Source organism: Manis pentadactyla, chromosome 10 (genome assembly GCF_030020395.1).
Source record: "Manis pentadactyla isolate mManPen7 chromosome 10, mManPen7.hap1, whole genome shotgun sequence".
NCBI classification, from domain to species: Eukaryota; Metazoa; Chordata; class Mammalia; order Pholidota; family Manidae; genus Manis; species Manis pentadactyla.
In genome coordinates, this window is record NC_080028.1 from 19,693,257 (window position 1) to 19,709,626 (window position 16,370).

At 37.5% G+C, this 16,370-nt stretch overlaps 1 protein-coding gene across 3 annotated transcripts in view; it reads right to left on the reverse strand.

The window, feature by feature from the left end:
• ANO4 (anoctamin 4) overlaps window positions 1-16,370 on the reverse strand; it is a 388,767-nt gene that overhangs the window by 162,823 nt on the left and 209,574 nt on the right. For all 3 annotated transcript variants that reach the window (XM_036891459.2, XM_036891457.2, XM_036891460.2), the window contains one exon: window positions 15,194-15,352. In XM_036891459.2, coding sequence (XP_036747354.2) covers window positions 15,194-15,352 — 159 coding nt within the window. The remainder of the gene's footprint in view (window positions 1-15,193; window positions 15,353-16,370) is intronic.

Sequence of the window (16,370 nt, forward strand, 5' to 3'; positions counted from 1 at the left end):
AATAAATTAAATTGAGAAGAATAAAACAATAGAAAGAATCAACGAAAACAAAAGCTGGTTCTTTTGAGAAAATAAACAAAATAGATAAACCCCCAGCCAGAATTATCAAGAAAAAAAGAGCCTACACAAGTAAACAGAATCAGAAATGAGAAAGGAAAAATCACTACAGACACCACAGAAATACAAAGAATTATAAGAGAATACTATGCAAATTATATGCTAACAAACTGGATAACCTAGAAGAAATGGACAGCTTTCTAGAAAAATACAACTTTCCAAGGCTGATACAGGAAGAAACAGAAAATCTGACTAGAGCAATTACCAGCAAGGAAATTGAACTGGTAATCAAAAAAACCACCTAAGAACAAAATCCCTGGACCAGATGGTTTCAATTTTATTAAACATTTAGCAAAGACCTAATACCCATTGTCCTTAAAGTTTTCCAAAAAGTAGAAGAGGAGGGAATACTCCTAAACTCATTCTATGAGGCCATATCACTCTAATAGCAAAATCATGCAAAGACACCACAAAAAAAGAAAATTACAGACCAATATCCCTCATGAACATAGATGTAAAAATACTCAACAAAATATTAGTAAACCAAATTCAAAAATACAAAAAGATAATCCATCATGATCAAGTAGGATTTATTCCAGGGATGCAAGGATGATACAACATTTGAAAATCCATCAACATCATCCACCACATCAACAAAAAGAAGGGCAAAAACCAAATGATCATCTCCAAAGATGCCAAAAAAGCATTTGACAAAATTTAACATCCATTCATGATAAAAACTCTCAAAAAATGGGTATAGAGGGCAAGTACCTCAACATAATAAATGCCATATATGACAAACCCACAGCCAACATTATACTTAACAGTGAAAAGCTGAAAACTTTTCCTTTAAGATCAGGAACAAGACAAGGATGCCCACTCTCCCCACTATTATTCAACATAGTTCTGGAGGTCCTAGCCACAGCAATCAGACAACACAAAGAAATACAAGGAATCCAGAATGATAAAGAAGAAGTCAAACTGTCACTATTTGCAGATGACATGATATTGTACCTAAAAAACCCTAACAACTCCACTGCAAAACTACTAGAACTAATATCGGAATTCAGCAAAGTTGCAGGATACAAAATTAACACACAGAAATCTGTAGCTTTCCTATACACTAACAATGAACAAATAGAAAGAGAAATCAGGAAAACAATTCCATTCACAATAGCATCAAAAAGAATAAAATACCTAGGAATAAACATAACCAAGGAAGTGAAAGACCTATACCCTGAAAACTACAAGACACTCTTAAGAGAAATTAAAGAGGTCACTAACAAATGGAAACTCATCCCATGCTCCTGGCTAGGAAGAATTAATATTGTCAAAATGGCCATCCTGCCCAAAGCAATATACAGATTTGATGCAATCCCTATCAAAATACCAACAGCATTCTTCAATGAACTAGAGCAAATAGCTCTAACATTCATATGGAACCACAAAAGACCCTGAATAGCCAAAGCAATCCTGAGAAGGAAGAATAAAGCTGGGGGGATTATTCTCCCCGACTTCAAGCTCTACTACAAAGCCACAGTAATCAAGACAATTTGGTACTGGCACAAGAACAGAACACTAAACCAAACAGAACAGATTAGAGAGCCCAGATATAAAGCCAACCATATATGGTCAATTAATATATGATAAAGGAGCCATGTATATATACAATGGGGAAATGACAGGCTCTTCAACCACTGGTGTTGGCAAAACTGGACAGCTACATGTAAGAGAATGAAACTGGATCACTGTATAACCCCATACACTAAAGTAAACTCAAAATGGATCAAAGACCTGAATGTAAGTCATGAAACCATAAAACTCTTAGAAGAAAACATTGGTAAAAATCCCTTAAATATAAAAATGAGCAACTTTTTTCCTGAACACATCTCCTCGGGCAAGGGAAATGAAATAAAAAATTATCAAATGGGACTACATCATGCTAAAAAGCTTCTGTACGGCAAAGAATGCCATCAGCAGAACAAACAGGCATCCTACAGTATGGGAGAACATATTTGTAAATGACTTATCCGATAAAGGGTTAACATCCAAAATACATAAAGAACTCACACACCTCAACACCCAAATAGCAAATAACCCTATTAAAAAATGGGCAGAGGATATGAACAGATACTTCTGTAAAGAAGAAATTCAGATGGCCAACAGGCACATGAAAACATGCTCCACATCACTAATTACCAGAGAAATGCAAATTAAAACCACAACGAGATATCACCTCACACCAGTTAGGATGACCAACATAGAAAAGACTAGGAACAAGTGCTGGTGAGGATGTGGAGAAAGGGGAACCTTCCTACTCTGTTGCTGGAAATGTAAAATAGTTCAACCATTGTGGAAAGCAGTATGGAGGTTTCTCAAAAAACTAAAAATAGAAATTCCATTTGACCCAGGAATTCCACTCCTAGGAATTTACCCTAAGAATGCAAGAGCCCAGTTTCAAAAAAACATTTGCATCCTATGTTTATCGCAGCAGTATTTACAATAGCCAAGAAATGGAAACAACCTAAGTGTCCATCAGTAATGAATGGATAAAAAAGATGTGGTACATATACACAATGGAATATTATTCAGCCATAAGAAGAAAACAAATCCTACCATTTGCAACAACATGGATGGAGTTAGTAGGTATTATGTTCAGTGAAATAAGCCAGGCGGAGAAAGACAAGTACCAAATGACTTCACTCATCTGTGGAGCATAAGAACAAAGCAAAACTGAAGGAACAAAACAGCAGCAGACTCACAGAACCCAAGAATGGACTAACAGTTGCCAAAGGAAAAGGGACTGGGTAGGGTGGGTGGGAAGGGAGGGAGAAGGGGAATAAGGGGCATTATGATTAGCACACATAATGTAGCAGGGGGTGCACGGGGAAGGCAGTATAGCCCAGAGAAGACAAGTAGTGATTCTATAGCATCTTACTACATTGATGGACAGTGAGTGTAATGGGGTATGTGGTGGGAACTTGATAATGGGGGGAATGTAGTAACCACAGTATTGCTCATGTGATTGTATATTAAAGATACCAAAATAAAAGAAACAAAAACATAAACAACAGAAACAACAATACTACCATCAAGAAAGGACTTCAGTTCCTTTCACAGACACAACACAGTGCCTACACTTGGCACATAATAAATGATGACAATGCAAAATGTGTTTTATATCAGACAAGTTTAATTTAGACCACTGAGAAGAACTTTCAGATTAACTAAATTTTGTTTTGTGGAATGGTAACAATAGTTCATAATATCACTTCAGTTCTTCAGCTGTGCCTTGCATGATGGGTGTTTTTTTTTCCCCCTTAATATCCTGTCTTGAGCAAAGTAATATATATATGAGTCATGTGAAATGTGTATTAATTTAGAATGGTATGTTCAAGTAAATCAGTTCAAGTCGACCTTGTATCGGTCATCTTGACCCAGCAACAGAAATGTCTTGATTAAACTTTGTCTTCCTGAATAAGCAAACGCAGCTGAGGCAATAATAATCAGGCCCTCAGATCTTTAACTGGTCTCATAAATTAGTAATGGGGTGGGTGCAGAGAGACAGAGACAGAGACAGAAAGACAGAAGAGAAAGGGAGAGAGACCAATAGAGACAGAGAGACAGAAAGATGAGACAAAGAGAGAGAAGGAGAGAGCACCCCACCCCAATTTGATGAAATAAGCACTTGATGTGAATTATCTCATTTAATTATCATAATAACCCATGAAACAGATCTCATTATTAGCCTCATTTTGTAGGTGAATTAAATTTCCCAAGAGCACACAGCTTTTAATGGTAGAAACAAAAATGAGACTCAGAATGTCTGACCCCAGACTCTTAACCACTGTATTAGCTACCTGTTCTCAGAGGCTTCAAACAACATGCATTAATGGTCTCACAGTTTCTGTGGGTCAGGAATTTAGGCAGAGCTTAGCCGGTCGGTCCTCTGCTTCAGTGTAATGGGTGGCAATGCAGGTCTTGGTCAGGGCTATGGTCTCATCAAAGGCTCAACTAAGAAGAGACTTGCTTCCCAGGCCCCTCAATTATTGGCAGAATTCACATCGTTGTGATTGCAGGGCTGATGTCCCTGTTTTCCTGCTGGCTCTCAGCCGGCAGCAGCTCCCAGATCTGAGAGGCCTCTCCTCCTTTATTTGCATGTGGCCCCCTTCATAGATGATCTCACAACATGGTAGCTTACTTTCTTAGAGCCAGCAAAGGGGAGTCTCTCTCACATCGGTCAACTAAGACAGTGTCTTATCTACCCTAATATAAGAAGGCATCCCACTACATTTGCCACATACTTTCATTTATTAAAATTAAGGTATCATTGATATACAATCTTATGAAGGTTTCACATGAGCAAAATTGTGGTTTCAACTTTTATCCAATATTGTCAAGTCCCCCCTGACCCCACTGCAGTCACTGTCTATCGGTGTAGTAAGATGCTGTAGAGTCATTCTTCTTCATATTATAATGCCTTCCCGGTGGGCTACCTATACTGTGAGTGCTAATTATAGTGCCCCATAATCCTCTTCTCCCTCCTTCTCTGCTCCCCCCTCCCGAACCCCTTCCCTTTGGTCCCTTCTTGGAGTCTGTGAGTCTGCTGCTGTTTTGTTCTTTCAGTTTTGCTTCGTTGTTATGCTCCACAGATGAGTGAAATCATTTGATACTTGTCTTTCTCCACCTGGCTTGTTTCACTGAGCTTAATACCTTCTAGCTCTATCTATGTTGTTGCAAATGGTAGGATTTGTTTTCCTTTTATGGCTGAATAATATTCCACTGTGTATATGTACCACATCTTCTTTATCCATTCATTTACTGATGGACACTTAGGTTGCTTCCATGTCTTGGCTATTGTAAATAGTGCTGCAATAAACAACAGGGTACAAATGTCTTTTTGAAACAGGGCTCCTGCATTCTTAGGGTAAATTCCTAGGAGTGGAATTACTGGTCAAATGTATTCCTCTTTTTAGCTTTTTGAGGAAACTCCATATTGCTTTCCACAATGGATGAATTAATTTAATACCCACCAGTAGTGAAGGAGGGTTCCCCTTTCTTCACATCCTCACCAGCATTTGTTCCTTGTCTTTTGGATGTTGGCCATCCTAAGTGGTGTGAGATGATATCTCATTGTGGTTTCAATTATGCTTTTCCCTGATAATGAGCAATGTAGAGCATCTTTTCATGTGCTTGTTGGCCATCTGAATTTCTTCTTTGGAGAAGTGTCTGTTCATATCCTCTGCTCATTTCTTTACTGGGTTATTTCTTTTTTGGGTGTTGAGGTGTGTGAGTTCTTTATATATTTTGGATGTTAATGCCTTATTGGATAAGTCATTTACAAATATATTCTTTCATACTGTAGGAACCCTTTTTGTTCTGCTGATGGTGTTCTTTGCTGTACAGAATATTTTTAGTTTGATGTAGTCCAATTTGTTCATTTTTGTTCTTGTTTCCCTTGCCCATGGAGATGTGTTCAGGAAAATGTTCATGTTTATATTCAAGAGATTTTTGCCTATTTTTTTTCTAAGCATTTTATGGTTTCATGACTTACATTCAGGTCTTTGATCCATTTTGAGTTTACTTTTGTGTATGAAACAATAACCCAGTTTCATTCTCTTACATGTAGCTGTCCGGTTTTGCCAACATCATTTGTTTAAGAGGCTGTCATTTCCCCATTATATATCCATGGTTCCTTTATTGTATATTAATTGGCCATATATATGTAAGTTTATATCTGGGCTGTCTATTCTGTTCCATTGATCTATGGTTCTGTTCTTGTGCCAGTACCAAATTTTTTTTGATTACTGTGGCTTTGGAATAGAGCTTGAAGTTAGGGAACTTAATATCTCCAGCTTTATTCTTCCTTCTCAGGATTGCTTTGGCTATTCAGGGTATTTTTGGCTATTGCTGTATTTTTGTCTTATACGTGGTTTTGGGAGGAGGTTTCTGTCTCACTTCTGTACACTCTCTTTTTTTTCTTGATAAGTCTGGCTAGGGTTTATCTATTTGGTTTATTTTCTCAAAGAACCAGATCCTGGTTTCATTGATTCTTTCTATTATTTTATTTATTTCTGTTCTGATCTTTATTATGTCCCTCCTTCTACCAACTTTGGGCCTCATCTGTTCTTCTTTTTTCTAGTTTCATTAATTGTGAATTTAGATTGTTCATGTGGCATTGTTCTTTCTTGAGGTAAGCCTATTTGCCACATACTTTCCTCTTAGAATGGCCTTCCCTGCATCTCACAGGTTTTGGGCTGTTGAGTTGTTGTTTTCATTTGTCTCCATATATTGCTTGATTTCTGTCATTGACCCATTGATTATTTAGCCACATTTTGTTAAGCCTCCATGTGTTTGTGGATGTTTTTATTTTCTTTGCATAATTTATTTCTAGTTTCATACCTTTGTGGTCTGAGAAGCTGGTTGTCACAATGTCAATCTTTTTGAATTTACTGAGCTTCTTTTTGTGGCCTAGTATGTGATCTATTCTGGAAAAGGTTCCATGTGCACTTGAGAAGAATGTATATCCTTCTGCTTTAAGGTGGAGTGTTCTGTAAATATGTTAGGTCCATCTGTTCCAATGTGTTCTTCAGTGCTTCTGTCTCCTTACTTATTTTCAGCTTGGTTGGTCTGTCTTTTGGAGTGTGTGGTGTGTTGAAGTTTCCTAAAATGAATGCATTGCATTCTATTTCTCCCTTTAAATCTGTTACTATTTGTTTCACATATTTAGATGCTCCTATATTGGGTGCATAAATATTTATAAAGGTTATATTCTCTTGTTGGACTGTTCCCTTTATCATTATGTAATGTCCTTCTTAGTCTCTTGTTACTTTCCTTGTTTTGAAGTCTATTTTGTCTGATATAAGTACTGCTACTCCTGATTTTTTCTCCCTATTCATTACAAATATATTCTCCCATATTGTAGGATCCCTTTTTGTTCTACTGATGGTGTTCTTTGCTGTACAGAAGATTTTTAGTTTGATGTAGTCCAATTTGTTCATTTTTGTTCTTGTTTCCCTAAAAAAATATCTTTATCCATCCCTTTACTTTTAGTCTGTGTATATCTTTGGGTTTGAAGTGAATCTCTTGTAGGCAGCATATAGATGGGTCTTTTTTTTTTAAATCATTCTGTAACTCTATGTCTTTTGATTGGTGTATTCAGTCCATTTGCATTTAGGGTAATCATTGATAGATAGGACTTATTGCCATTGAATGCTTTAGATTTGTGGTTGCCAAAGGTTAAGGGAAGCTTCCTTACTGTATAATAGTCTGTCTTAACTTGCTTATTATGCTATTTCAAGCACAATCTAAAGATTTTTTTCCTCCTCCACTCTTTATATATTAGGTGGCATATTCTGTATTATTTGTGTATTTCTTGACTAACTTTGTGAGCAGTTCATTTAATTTTGCATTTGCTTAGTAATTAATTAGTCTTCTTCCTTTACTTTGGTTTTACTCTTTTTGATGACAGCCATTTAATCTTAGGAGCACTTCCATCTAGAGAAGTCCCTGTAAAATACACTATAGAGATGGTTTGTGGGTGATAAATTCCCTCAACTTTTGCTTATCTGGAAATTGTTTAACCCCTGCTTCAAATTTAAATGATAATCTTGCCAGGTAGAGTATCCTTGGCTCAAGGTTCTTCTATTTCATTGAATTAATTATATCATGCCACTCCCTTCTGGCCTGTAAGTTTTCTGATGAGAAGTCTGATGATAGTCTGATGGAGTTACTTTCATAAGTGATCTTTTTTCTCTTTTATGGGTGCTTTCAAGACTGTCTCCTTGTCCTGATCTTTGCCATTTTAATTATTATAAATCTTGGTGTTGTCTTCCTAGGGTCCCTTGTGTTGGGAGATCTGTGCACTTCCATGACCTGAGAGACTGTTTCCTTCCCCATATTGGGGAAATTTTCAGCAATTATTTCCTCAGAGAGACTTTCTATCCCTTTTCTTTCTCTTCTTCTTCTGGTACCCCTTTAATGCAAATATTGTTCCATTTGGATTAGTCTCTTTTATTATTCTTTCATTCATAGAGATCCTTTTTTCTCTTTGTGTCTCAGCTTCTTTGTATCCCTGTTCTCTAATTTCTATTTCATTTACCATCTTCTCATCTTTATCTAATCTACTTTTAATTCCCCCCATTATATGTTTCATTTCAGATACTGTATTTTTCAAAGTTTCTATCTCTTTGTTGAAGTCCTCCCTGAGATCTTGAATATTTTTCTATAGCTCTGTAAACATGTTTATGATTTTTATTTTGAAATATTTATCAAGAAGATTGGTGATTTTAGTTTCACTTGGTTCTCTTTCAGTGTCCTTTGTTGAATTTATGTTTGGACAAAATTTTTTTGCCATTTCACTTCTTTAGTGATTCCTATGGAATAATAACTTTATATAGTCAGTACCCTCTAATGCACAGAAGCTCTACCCTCTGGAGCAACCAAGCACCTGGAGCAATGGCAGGGGTCACAGGCGAGTTGCACCGGCACCTGCTGGAAGGAAAGAGATTTTTCCTGCTTCTGGGTTGCAGTGCCTGCCTCCACTGCCAGGTCCAATGGACCAAGAGTGCAGGGCGGAGCCTCTGTGTTATACACCTGTAGCTGCCATAGGTGGGGCCACCCTCCAGCTGGCATGGCATGATGATGGGGGCAGCAGGTGTGCGGACCAGTACCTGCTAGAAAGAAGGCTGCGTACTGCAGTTGGGGGCCCTCAGGGCTGCATTGCCAGCCAGGAGATGGAGCACCTGAAGCTCCTGAGACTTTCCAACCTGCTGTTCTGAGTGAGCCAGGATGATTTTGTTCACTTGCACTTTCTCCTGATCAGTGAGCTCTGTGTACTCTTTGCTCCTTTAGCACCCTTCTGGCTGTTGGGATGTCTTTCAAAGTGCCTGCCCTTCTTCATTCTATGGGGCTAGTTGTGCTTACCTGTTCTCCATAAGCAGCTAGAATCTCAGTATCTCTGAGTATTCTACCTGTCTTTGCTGTCCAACCCCACTAATCTCCAGACCACCATATAACGTGGGTGCATGCTCCCGGAGCAGATCTCCAAGTCTGGGTGTTTAGCAGTCCTGGGCTTCTACTCCCTCCCCATTCCATTTCTCCTCCTCCCACCTGTGGGCTGGAGTGGAGGGAGGGCTGGGTGCTGCCGCATCTTGTTTTTGCTACTTTACCCTTTTCTGTGAGGTCTTCTCTTTTCCCCTGATGTAGGCAGTCTGTTCTGTAGTCTTTGGGTTGCTCTTTCAAGATTAGTTGTATTTGTTGTCTTTTTATCACATATGCAGTTTTGGGAGGAGGTTTCTGTCTCACTTCTCATGCCACCAGCTTTTTCCCCACTCCCGGCTACATTTGCAACATTCTACCAGTTAAAAGTTAGTCGTGGTTCCTGCCAGCCCTTAAGGGAAGGGAACTGTACAAAGGTGTGAAAACAGGAAACAGGCATCACATTTGGGGTTTGTGCACCACAACCACTATCAGGGAAGACTGCAATCATGCGTGTGCCACCTTCTCAGTCTCTGCCAGATTTGCTTACCATCTACAGTATTTTAATTTCCTATTGTTTCCTTAACATCGACACACTTTTTGAAATAATTCCTTTACAAAGAACTTTTATATCACAGTCAAAAATGGAAATAAATAGTACTTGCCATAAATAGAAAATAAAGGTAAAATAAAAAAGTAAGATAAAAAAACAAAGATTTACACTATGCTGTGTATTCACCTATATGGGCTCACTTAACCCTTGCACAGTTCAAAATACTATCCTCCTTATGAAAAATGTGGAAACTGAGATCCCAAAAAGTTTGGTGATCTGTTCAAGACCACTCAGCCTGTAAGTGATTGTACCAAGATTCAGATCCATGGCTACTTGCAGCCGAGTTTACAGTAACTACAGCCTAACTTCAACAACAACACCTGACTTCATCATGCACCCCGATTTTCCTGGTTCCTTTTCTTTTTCATAACTGCCTGCATTCTCAGCCTGTCTCCTAACCTCTTCTCTCCTGAGATTCATATCTAGATACCAAGAAGCAATACAGTACTTATCTCTTTATCTGGCTTTATCTCTTACTGGCCTTATCACCTGGGGCAAATTTCTGCTTTGCCTCAATTGTCTCATCTATAAAAGAGGGATGACAATAGTAAGTTCTTAATAACTGTAAGAGTGAAAATTCTAATATTTTTATCAACAGCTCAAAGAAGATTGTCCAAGATATCCAACCTTGAGTGCTGTATATGAGTGCTTTATAGTTAGATTTTTCAATCCTTTTAGAGACATGAAAGCAGAAATTGCACAGACTGCATTATTTTGTGCATTTCTATTTTCAAACATACTGTATTTTGTCTGTTTTGGGGGCAATGCCCTTGAGTAGAACTGAGAGGATGGGGCATTGTGTCCAAAGCAAAGGGGTGGCCTTAGCTAGGAGCATGGTCAGGACATTCACAGCTCCTGCAGGAAGGCCACATTTGTGGGCACAGATGTAGGCAGGTGAATCCATGCAATGGGAGGAACTGTGGTCATTCTTTTCTTACTGCTTCAAGGTCATTGCTCCAAATGTTCCTCCTTCACTCTTTTACATCAATTCTGCCTTTCAAAAAAATGATTTCTTTTAGCATGAAATCATATAGTTGTTTCTCCCATCTTAAATAGAAAGAACTCTTTCTTGACCCAACTTTTTACTCCAGTTAGTTCTCATCCCGTTTCTTTTCCTTTATAGCAAACCTCCTTGAAAAGAGCTATTTATATCTGCTGTCTCCAAAGTTTTTTCTCCTATTCTTTCTTGAACATATTTTAATCATGCTTTCACTTCCACTCTCTATGGAAACACCTCTTGCCCATCTGACCACCCCCCTTCATGTTGCCAAATTCAATGATTAACTCTTGGTCCTTATCTTACCCATCCTATCAGTAGCATTTGACATAGTCAAGTGCTCCCTTCCTCCTGAAACACTTTCCTCCTGGCACCACACCTGCTAGGTTTCCTTTTAGCTCCTTTCTGCTATTCCTCTATCCTCCAAATACATATCACTGGTATGTCCCACATCTCAATCCTTAGATATCTCTTCCATTTGTAATCATTCCTCTGGCGATCTCATCCACATGTATATCTTCAACCCAGATCTCCCCCTGTATATTGGATTCTTCTATCCTCTCTCCACCACTGGGACACCTCAAACTTAACATGCCTATTAGGAGCCCCTCTCCTCTCTGCATCCCCAGAATGGCAATTCCTTTCTTTTAACTCCTTAAATGGGTAACATACGGCTCTTCTCTCTCATGTCATTCATTCAGTCTGAAATTCCCACAAAGTCTACTTTCTTCTCTTCTCAACATCTCCTCTGCTGTGCACTTGACCCAGTCAGCATCATCTCTTTCCTGGATTCTTGCAACAAACCTCAAAATGATCTCCCTACTTCTGCCCTTACCACTTCTCCCCCTTCCACAGTCTAAAATCACCAGGCAACCAAATTGACCCTAATAAAAGAGAAACAAGATCTTGGCATGCCTCTGCTCAGAATTGTCCAATGATTCCCCAAGTCACTCAGAAAAAGCTTAAAAAGTTCCCCAGTGATCATAAGCTCTGATATCATTTGGCTTCCATTTCTTCTCTGGTATAATTTCTCACTATTCTCCACCTTGCTTAGTCAAGAGAGGCCCACCTTAGCCAACTTTTATAATATTGCAAGCCCCTCCCAATACTTGCTGCTTTATTTTCTTCTCTTTACTGATATATATTTACTTACTTTGTGCTTAAGTTATAGGAGAGCAGGTAATTTTGTCTATTTTATTCACTGCTGACTTCCTAGTGCTTAGAACACTGCCTGGCATAGAATGAGTGTGCAACAGTTGTTGAATGAATTAACTATCATCACAATGGTATGATTTATCTAATTATAATTATTTCCTAATGACTGTAATGATAGGGCTTCCCATCATGTTGTGTGTGATTCTTAAGTGAAGGAGTGCTCCATTAACACAACTTCTGTTCACAAATTCCAAGCAACTCAAAAGTCAGGCATGATTTGGTTACCTTTTGAAGGAAAAGATAGACTTCTTATTGATGATAGTTATTTCAAGGTAGGTACCAAAGAGTCAATGATGGACATAAAAAATTAAAAATGAAAGCAATGTCTAAAATTGAAAATGTGAATTAATAAATATGAGTTGACCTTTAAGAAGGAGATCTCTTTAAATAGACACTAAGCAGCAGATCATTTGGGCTTAATGTTACTCTATTTGGGGACTCTGCTGTGAATTACTTTCTCTGGGATAAGAAGAAAGATGAGTTATGGAATATTAAAGACCCAGGGTGCAAGGCAAACACTGACCTGCTAGCTAATCGGGCAAGAGCAAAGGTTTTAAGAAAGATGAAATTTGACTATGTCCTTACTTTTATCATGAATTCAATATTTTCCTAATTATTTCTTGACATTTGGTGTTAAAAGAGATAAGGATTCTCTTACTATCCAACCATTCAACCACAGAGCCTGTCTTTACCCATTTGGAAGCATAAAACTCTAAGTCTGTGAAGCACATTTTCTGAGACCATTGAACATGACACACAGCTAATGAAGAAGCAAATGATAATTCAAAAAATATACTTAGTGTTAATCATTTCAGACACATATGGATTCATAGTAAACTTCCCAGGTTTTCTTTTTTCTTCCCCACCTTGAGGTTTTTTGTTTTATATATGAAAGATCGAGATATTTTCTGGAAGCTGAAATAGCTATCAGTATTTCTGTCTCTCTGCTGCAGTTGTTTATAAAACACTTGTTTTACGTAAGAGTGCTTCTGATGGCTTCTAAATCTAAAACACAATGTAGATACCAGTTTATTATTCACCCAAGGGACATTTTATTTTAATTATTTGTGACAGGGAAAAATGAATTTATGTATAACTTCCTGCTACCTCCTAAGCTGGGAATAACCTGCAGAGGTCCCTCTTGCTTAGCTGGGTGAGACCCTGAGGGTGACTTATTAGTTAAAACTCAAAAAAGCCTAATAGTTTTCCAAATACCCATTCCTAAAGACACGGCAGATCTCCCATGTGTTTCCTAAAACATCATCTCTACCAGAATTAAAGCAGAGCTGGGAGGCTGAGTTAGGGCCAATTGTGCCACATATGCAAAAGATGTGGGTGGAAGGAAGACTGGAGCCAGGCAGTGGGAAAGGCTGCTTAGGAGGAAGCTTCCAGAAACAGGAAAACCAAGCTGTTGGCAGTGGTGGAGGATTAGGGGAAAAGAAGACATAGGGAAGCTGCCACTCAGAGAACTTTTGTGGGTAAAGAAAAGAAGAGATGCTTAGATTAGATTTTTTGAAGTTTAGCCATATGATGATATTACCCTTTTTCCAACTGCTATTTTTTTATAGCCTACATTAAATAAATACCTAGCTATTAAAATTTAAAATGATAACCAACAAGATTTTCTTGTATACAACCAAAATCAAACAAGCAATTCATCATCACACTGTGGCCAGCACAACTGAATAACACAAGGCAGAATAACCCTTCCCAGCTACCTGCTTTAATTCTGGTAGAGATGATGTTTTATGAGACATGGGAGATCTGCCATGTCTTTAGGAATGGGTACTTGGAAAACTATTAGGCTTTTTGAGTTTTAACTAATAAGTCATGAAACAGCATGAAAAGGACCTATGAAGAAGTAACCCCAGGGATGGAAAAAATAGTTCTGAAGCTTAAAATGGAAATCTTTCATTAAATGAGCAAAGCTATATAGCTTTGATGGGAATCAAAATTGTGATAGGATAGATCAGAGGAAGGACTTCCATTATTTAGCATCATGTGGCAATTTGGATCTTTGATTTCTTTCTATAAAAATTCCAAAACTTAGAAATTAAGAAAAAAGAAGGTTTTAGAGACAAAATATCAATGCACTATTAATGTTAAGAAAAGAGAATATACAGTTCTGACAGTAAGAACTTAAAAGAACAAGATTTACCAGAGATATGTTCAGTGGATATAGGAAAGATTTTCTGGAACTCCACAAAAGCAGAAAGAACACCATATTTAATTCTGTTTGTTGCTCAGGGGGGAACCTCCGACTGAGATGGTCTTTTGAGCAATCTGGTTCCAGTTTCCTGAGAGTGAGAACCTGTTTCCTTAAGGCGAAAATCATCTCACCATCCTTCTGATTTTCTCCTTAAAGACATTCTAGAAAAATACTGCTTCTGTTTTATAAATGCTCAAGAATCAAGGTCAGTCTAACAGATATGGAAAAATTCCATTTATCTGAAGTGTCCCAAGATCAGCATGTAACCTGCCCCATGTAAAGAAAATCCTGGATGTTCAATTTCAAAAATCTATTCCCTCAGCCTTGAGGAGCAGAATCAGAAGCAAACATTTTTAACTGCCAGTGTGTTCTTCTCATTGACTATGAAAAGTCCCAGAAACTGTACAGTGTTTAGGGAAAGTCTGAGAAGAGTTATGTAATCCAGCCAATAGGGTCAAGTTTTATAAACAGGCACAGCATTTCTTGGTACACAACAATTTCACTGTTGGTTATTATCAGAGGCCTACCTGGGCATTTTGTATTTTCCTTACTAAATTTTTCCTTAAAACTCCCCATGAAGAGAAGGAGGGAAGAGGAAGACAGTGTAACACTAGTAAGGTAACTCTTGAGTTGGGGAACTGACTAAAAACCACTTGAACATCTCTTAAAATTGCAATGATTTTTGTAAGTTACACTTGTTTTGGGCCAAATCAGACAGTCTCTTCTGGTGTGTGAGGATGCTCAAGTTATGTTTCCTGAAATGTAAAAAGGAGCCTCCAGAGTGAGATGATTACATTGTGTACAAAGTTTTCTTAAATCCGTGCAAATAGAGCCCTCCACACACAGAGACAGAGAAGCAGAGGATGTAAGAAGTCAGGTAAATTGTAACACTTGAAGAGAGTATTTTGATTTTCACAAAATCTTTTGGCATTAAAATTCTCTCAAAAGCAAACTGTGCTCCAAAAGTCTCATTGCTGGAACATTCCTCAAACAATGCAGATTGGCAAACTCTGACCAAATGAAACATTCAGTTAACATAATGACTAACTGCTTATTTTTTAATTGTCTCTCAATATGAATAGATGTATATTTGTGTTTTTTCACATCCACTCAAACTGTTTACCTCTTTCTCCATTTGCAATCCTTCTGCTCTAATATTTCTTTCAAATACTTCTCTCTTTTCAGTCTGAGGGTTTGATTTTCTGTACACAAGAATGTAGTCAATTCGACACTTTCCATCTCTGAAGTAAAGTCCATTTGATTTGTTTTTTTCTGGCATTGTCTGCATACAAAGGGAAAGGGAACACATTAAAACTGAGGGACACTCATAAAACTGAGCTTCACATGAGTAATGTCAAATAACAATTAAAACTAAGTGGATTTTTTCTCTGTGTTTCATCAAAATTACATCTTTATTAATGAAAAATGGGCAAATGGGCAAAACAGGCCACCTAACAATACTAACTGTTGGCAAAGATATGGAGTATCTGAGAATTGTCATATTCTATGGGTAACAGTGAAAACTGATATACTTTGGAAAACACACTGACATTATCTTGCAAAATTGGACATTTGTAAAACATACAACCCTAGAGGAATTCTTGCTAAAGCAAGTAGGAGACATGTACATGAATATTCATAGCAACATTATTGATAAAAGTAGAAAAAAAGGGAATTAATTGAAATGTCCACGGACAGGCAAATAAATATAGAACAGGCATTCAGTGAAATATTATACAGTAGTGAAAATGAATTAACTATGTAGTTGCATCTAATATAAGCATATATCATAACAATATTGATAGAAAAAAAGCAAGTCCCAGAAGACTTCATACTGCATGATTTTTATAAATCACAAAATAAAGTAAATCTAAAAAGAAATTGTTAAGGCTACATATGTACATGACAAAACTATTTTGGGGGCAAGAGAATAAAAAACACAAAAATTCAGAAATGGGGTACCTCTAATAGGGTAAAGGGATGAAATTCTATGGTTTTTGTAATATTCTAGTTCAATGATTCTCAAATACTTGGCCCACAATAAAATATTTTACTCTGTATGTTATTTATGTACACCTATAAGCACACAAAATACCTGAGACAAAAGTTTCATAAAACAATAATGATCCTTTGTACTAACATACACGCTAATATTAATTTTCCATTCCACAAAAAACAATTGGAGTCAGTAATCTACAATTAGGTTGCCACCATAATTTGAAAAATACCATTCTAGTTCAAAGTTGGATGGTGATTCAAGGTGTTCATTTCATTACTATGCTTTGTAACTTATATATGAA